The sequence below is a fragment of the Eublepharis macularius genome, chromosome 1 (genome assembly GCF_028583425.1).
Source record: "Eublepharis macularius isolate TG4126 chromosome 1, MPM_Emac_v1.0, whole genome shotgun sequence".
In the NCBI taxonomy this organism is placed as follows: Eukaryota; Metazoa; Chordata; class Lepidosauria; order Squamata; family Eublepharidae; genus Eublepharis; species Eublepharis macularius.
This window is the reverse complement of record NC_072790.1, coordinates 57,778,691-57,784,761: the sequence shown is the minus strand read 5'-3', so window position 1 is coordinate 57,784,761 and position 6,071 is coordinate 57,778,691. Positions and strand designations below refer to the sequence as shown.

Genomic DNA, 6,071 nt, shown 5'->3' with positions numbered 1-6,071 from the left:
GCAACCCACCGAGTTCCACCACCTCTTTTCCCAGAAAAAAAGCCCTGTGCATAACCATGTAGAATTTTAGGTGCTTTACTCCACTTTTCTCCCCAATGGGGAACCAGATAGCCTACCTCATCATTCTCTTTTTATTTTTATCAGCACAACTAGGTGACACAACCTTCCATGGCAAAATGCACATTCATACCCAAGTTCCCCAGATCCTAGTCTGGCACATTAACTGCTACAACACACTGACTCACAAAATCCCTTCTTTGTCTGTAAAGGGCCTGGTTTTAATGTTTTCATGACTGGTACGTGGGCTAGGTACTTCACCATTAGGTTGAGCCACTGGAAAACCAATTCAACAACCTTACTGTGTAATGAATGGCCACAAAATGGCAAATACAAATTACAGTCACACATATCTGGATAAATATTCATATTCATAAACATGCAGAACTGGCATCAACAACATTTCCTTCATTCTAGCATGATTATGGTCAGAGTGTGTGAGAGTATCAATAAGACACTGGTCAAAAGGCAGAAACATGATTTATTCGTGTACAAAACTAGATTCAAAACACATTGTGCCATATAACTTAAGGCCTGTATTCATCCATAGACTACATTAGGTTGAAATGATTAAGACTTCCATAACACACTGCAAATCACTTTAAATTTTCCATACATTAACTTCATCTGCCACTCTTTTCCATACCCACAGCAGCCAAGAGAATTCTTGCCATAATCACCACTGGTTGTAGGAGATGCTTCACACCAACAAGTTGGCCAGAAGTCTTCGCAATAGAACCTTAAGTAGTACCACATCAGAACAGTCTACTAACATGCCACTTTACTTCTTTGTTAAAGCTCAGTTAGCCCCCGCCCCAGTCCTGATGGCAGTAAGACTAACAGTAGGAAAACCAGAAGATTAAAGAAAAACAAATGGGAGACCATGACCAGAAAAAAATTCCATTACAATCCAGCAATCGGCAACCCACATTGACATGTTTGCCATCATTTAATAAAATACTTTTTAAGAAAAATAAATATTCTGCATAATGTATTTACAAAACGGGGCTGTGCTTCTTTCACCATGGGCTTCATGACTATGTTTTAACCAACATGCAATACTTAACAGTTGACAGGACAGGTACAAAGAAGCCCCGGAGAGAGTCCTCTGGAAGATTCACAGGCTGCTGTGCAAATTGTGCACATCTGGAATGTGACGTGGAAAGGAAATGAAGCCCAGGAAGGAAGTCAACAAGTTGCTTTTGGTTACCTCATGAAACTACCTGCACTTCCTGACTCAAAAGTCAATAGAGTCTTAATGAAGTGTCAACAGCCACTCATGACTTTTCGAAATTTGACTAAATTCCCAGTGAATCCAAGTAACCGTCTGTGGATCCTATTTCATGGTGCGTAAGGTTTACTGTCCTTCTATAAAAAGAAGAACTGTTCTGGTCCATATTTTCTCCACCTGACTCAATTACATCCCTTTTTAACTACAAAGCACATTCAGAGAAATATTGCACAAAAAAAACATTATACATATACGGCACAACTATGAAAAAATGAGAAGAAAAAAAATGCAAAAAGGAGAGATATGATTGCATTTAGAATTTGAAGAGATCTATGAAGTGCTGGGGCGACACTGGCATGAAGCAACTGTCCGGATCACTGGCTGTGCAAGGATGTCCTGTATCCTAAAAGAAGTGAAGGGCATGGTTATTTTCTTTTAAAATATCACCTCTTTATACACAGAGAGCTGTTTACCAATCATAAAGAAGCATCTTGTTCAGTATCTTCTGGTTCTAGTTTTAAAAATTAAAACCAAGGCAGGACCAGTATCCCGAAAAGTACCCAGGTGACCACACCTATAGTGCCTCCTGATTTCCCCTTCTTGCTGCACCACCCTCCCCCACTGCATCCCACTCTGTCCCCAAAAGGCTCCCTGACATTCTGGAGCAGCTGGTGTGTGTGTGTGTGTGTGTGTGTGGACGAGAGCCGAGAGATCAAATTCATTCAAGGTTCAAAGGATCTCCACTGAGAGTCTGCATCTCAGGAGAGATCATCTCTGTCCTTTAATTTACAACGTCCCATCTTCTGAATATTTTAAAATTTAATTAATGCTGGCTAAATCACCACCCCACAGCAATTAAGGTCTTTATAAAGCAAAATGGCACCCTATTCAAAGACGACAAACAGAAGTGGAGAGGAAGAACCTGTTCCCTATAAAGATCATCACAGAATTATAGGGTTAGAAGGTACCTCCAGGGTCATCTAGTCCAACCCCCTGCATAGTGCAGGAAATTCACAACTACCCCCCCCACACACACACAGTGACCCCTGCTCCATACCTGGAAGGTGGCAAAATTTATTTATTTAAAATCACTACTGTTATTGTTGTATTCATTTAAAACTTTCCCCAACTTGTCCCAAGGCAGTTAATAATATAAGTCATTCACTGTTTGTTTAAAAAGGGAATTAAACAAGCCTGCCATAGAATCAACAGAAAGCTAGCTGAAACAGGAAACGCAAGAAAAGCCCTGCCGCATTAGACCACCAGTTCATCTAGACCAGCAGCGTATTTATCACAGCGCCCAACCAGATTTTCCAGGAAGTGCTATTTTTTTTTAAAAAATGCAGAGAACAGTGCCTCCTCCTTGCTCTTGCTCTCTTGCAAAATGGAGCTGTTGACAAATTGATCTTCCATTAATTTGTCTCTTCAATGGCCATTATTATACAGTGAGTTCCATAAGCCACTAATACAGTTCACGATGCATCGCTTCCTTACATCTGTCCTGAATCAGCAGCCCATAGTCTTGATTGAGCTTTGCAGGAAAGTTTTTCAGCCTTTTTCAAAATTCAGTAAGATGACCTCCTAACCTTCCACAGTAAAGCACTGTAGAGCCTTGGGGATGCATTGGTAAAGGCCCTGTGCTTCTAACTACCACTGCCCTGAATTATTGCAGAGCTGGAATAGTACCTGCTGATCCAAGCTGCAATTGGTAAAGGGCTGAGCATAGGGAAAGGCAAGGCTTTTTTTCTGGGAAAAGAGGTGGTGGAACTCAGTGGGTTGCCCTTGGAGAAAATGGTCACATGGCTGGTGGCCCCGCCCCCTGATCTCCAGACAGAGGGGAGTTGAGATTGCCCTCCACGCCGCTGAGCGGCGCAGAGGGCAATCTCAACTCCCCTCTGTCTGGAGATCAGGGGGTGGGGCCACCAGCCATGTGACCATTTTCAAGAGGTTCCAGAACTCTGTTCCACCGCGTTCCTGCTGAAAAAAAGCCCTGGGGAAAGGAGATCTTTAAGGTATGCAGACTGAGGCCTTTCATGGCTTTAGAAGTTAAAGCCAACATACTAAACCAGGCACAGAAGATACAAATTTGCTGCTGAAAATGAAACGTAATTGGGAAACATCCCCCGCTAACAACAGAAGGCTTAAAACATGTCAAATATGAGCTGTGTTATGCATATGTATTACAGCCTTCAATCGTCAGCTTCTTCACTTAGGACTGCAAAGTACAATTTGACAGTCTAGCAAAGAATCTGAATGTGGAATGCTTTATTTCCCAGTCCATTAAGTCTCTACTTGTGTTACATACTGTTGAGATCAGACTGAATTCCCCTGGCCTATTTCCTCCTGCAATCATCATACAATATTTTGTTTTCTATACATTCGATAATCTTTCCGGCATTTTAAATGCCGTTCACCTCTCCTTCACTAGTTTTCACGCCACTCTTCAAGCACTATGGTTGCCTTACTAATATTTCAGTCATCCAGGGAGTCCATTATAGTTCCAAACACTCAATAATTTAAGGTAAAGACACATTTGGATAAATACATGCAAATTTTATTCTGGTGTATCAGCTGTGGCCTGCTGGGTGTCAGGGTGAGAGTCCTTTCCCCTCCACCTTGCTGAGGCCCACCACACATAGAAGCATGATTCTAGTCCTGTGACCTTTCAGCCGCCATTTTGTTGGCATTAATCTCCACCTCTTGGCCTTTTACCAGGCCTCCACTTCTACCAAACTGAGCAATTCCGCCAAGAGTTTGTCTAAAGATTGCTGGAAAATCTTGTTGTGACCCTCAATCTGGGTATTCACAGGACTATGGAGGTAAGACTGGTCAGAAGAAAAGGCAGACCACTTAACATGATTTTTATCCATGGAAATACAATGGCTAGCTTACCTGACATGGGCAAACTCTTAAAAGGTAAAGCCTGGCACAGAGAAAAAGCACAGAGAAGAACAACCCCATCAGGCACAACCAGTCCTGTGACATTTTCAATGAGTTTCAATCCAATCAAGGTGCTATTAGGCACAATACTATGTACCATGCTAGATGGACTTAGTATTTCCTAAGAAACGAGCTGGTGATCTCAGCCTATAACCTTATGAACACTGCTTTCAAAGCGGACACTTCTCTTGTCTCTCTTTCAAGTTCTCCTTATATGGAAATCTTGCCATTGTAGAAGCCCTTGCTGGTTGCACTTCTTCTTTGTCCCAAAGTCTTCCTTCTTCCTTAGTGTGAAAATGTTTCCAACAGCTGGGAATGCCTCTGCCTCCTCCCCTAAGCTATCCAGAACCCTGCCTCTGACTTTCCCTTGTGTCTTCCCACCTCTCTAAGCTCAGGACATCCAAACTGTGGCGCTTTTCTTCTTCCTACCATTATGCCAACTCCTACCCTCTTCTGGTTTTTGAGCTGTGCCTAAGGTGTACTCTGCCCAGTTCTGCTCTACACTCCTTTGGGTGACTGCACCTACCTCCCCTCAGACATTACAAAACAAAAAAGGATAGGTAAAATCCTTTTCCTTACTGCCTCTTTTTTTCTTCTCTCTCTCCCTGCTACTCTGAGTTGCATGCTTCATAACTATTTTGTGGACATTAGAACAGCTACACATATTTGTGGGTTTCTTAGTTAGCGGGCACTGAAACACGAGTATTGCTTTGACTGCATATCATTTCTTCTCCTCACACAAACTCACTCTGAAAATTGGACACAATTTCACCTTCTGTTTTCATTTCACAGGTCTACTGTGGCGCTTTTTGCCTGTGTTTTATAGATACCTAAGGAGAATATGCATGCCATTTCCCCTTATGCTGAGGGCTAACACCTAAACCTACAGCTCTTTTAGAATGGCAGTGAGAGGCAAAGGAATAGAACTTTGTTCTCTTACTTTTGGCTTTCCCAGAGTAAAAAATAGCCTTCATTCATACAGACATATATTTTATTTGCTTCATTTATACCCTGTCTTTCTCCCCAATGGGAACCCAGAGTAGCTTATAATGTTCTCCTCCAGTTCTCCAGTTTAGGCTGACAGTGTGTGATTGGCCCAAAGTCATCCAGAAAGCTTCCATGGCAGAGTAAGGATTTGAACGTGGGATTCCCAGATGGTTGTCTGACACCAGGGCTTTTTTTCTGGGAAAAGAGGTTGTGGAACTCAGTGGGTTGCCCTCAGAGAAAATGGTCACATGGCTGGTGGCCCCGCCCCCTGATCTCCAGACAGAGGGGAGTTTAGATTGCCTTCCGCTCCGCCGAGCGGCGCTGAGGGCAATCTAAACTCCCCTCTGTCTGGAGATCAGGGGGCGGGGCCACCAGCCATGTGACCATTTTCAAGAGGTTCCGGAACTCCGTTCCACCGCATCCCAGCTGAAAAAAAGCCCTGTCTGACACACTAACCACTATACCATGGTGGCTCTATGTCTTGCACGTATAGTAACAAGATGCTGGGTGTTGTTTAGTTTTCTTCACCTAACAGAGAGTTAACTGGAAACTGCATCTTCTGACATCAAGCAACAAATATGCTCTGTGTTCCAAGTACTTAAATTCCAAGTACTTAAAAATCAGCATCTTGTGGTCAAAGACCACTATTTTATTCAGTAAAATCAAGAACTGTGAGAGCAGTATGCTCAAGGTTGTAGACATTGCATTTACAAAGGAACATCTTATTTGATACAGAGGAAAGCGAGGAAGAAAAGCACGTGAAGTACCTTCAGTAACAAAGCAAGGTGGTAGTCCTTTTGAGGTCAGGAGGGAAGAAACAGGAAGGAGGGCAGTAAAGCAAAAGAGAGGAAGATTT

At 42.8% G+C, this 6,071-nt stretch overlaps 1 protein-coding gene across 4 annotated transcripts in view; it reads right to left on the bottom strand.

The window, feature by feature from the left end:
- Nucleotides 1-520: 520 nt before the first annotated feature.
- Nucleotides 521-6,071, bottom strand: part of FBXO25 (F-box protein 25) — a 37,195-nt gene continuing 31,644 nt past the window's right edge. For 2 of the 4 annotated variants that reach the window (XM_054980178.1, XM_054980187.1), the window contains exons 10-11: nucleotides 5,983-6,009; nucleotides 521-1,691 (exon numbers count right to left, since the gene is read on the bottom strand). In XM_054980178.1, the coding sequence (XP_054836153.1) occupies nucleotides 1,602-1,691; nucleotides 5,983-6,009 (117 nt within the window). In that variant the 3' untranslated portion in view covers nucleotides 521-1,601. The remainder of the gene's footprint in view (nucleotides 1,692-5,982; nucleotides 6,010-6,071) is intronic. The other 2 variants (XM_054980195.1, XM_054980204.1) reach the window with 1 other exon arrangement.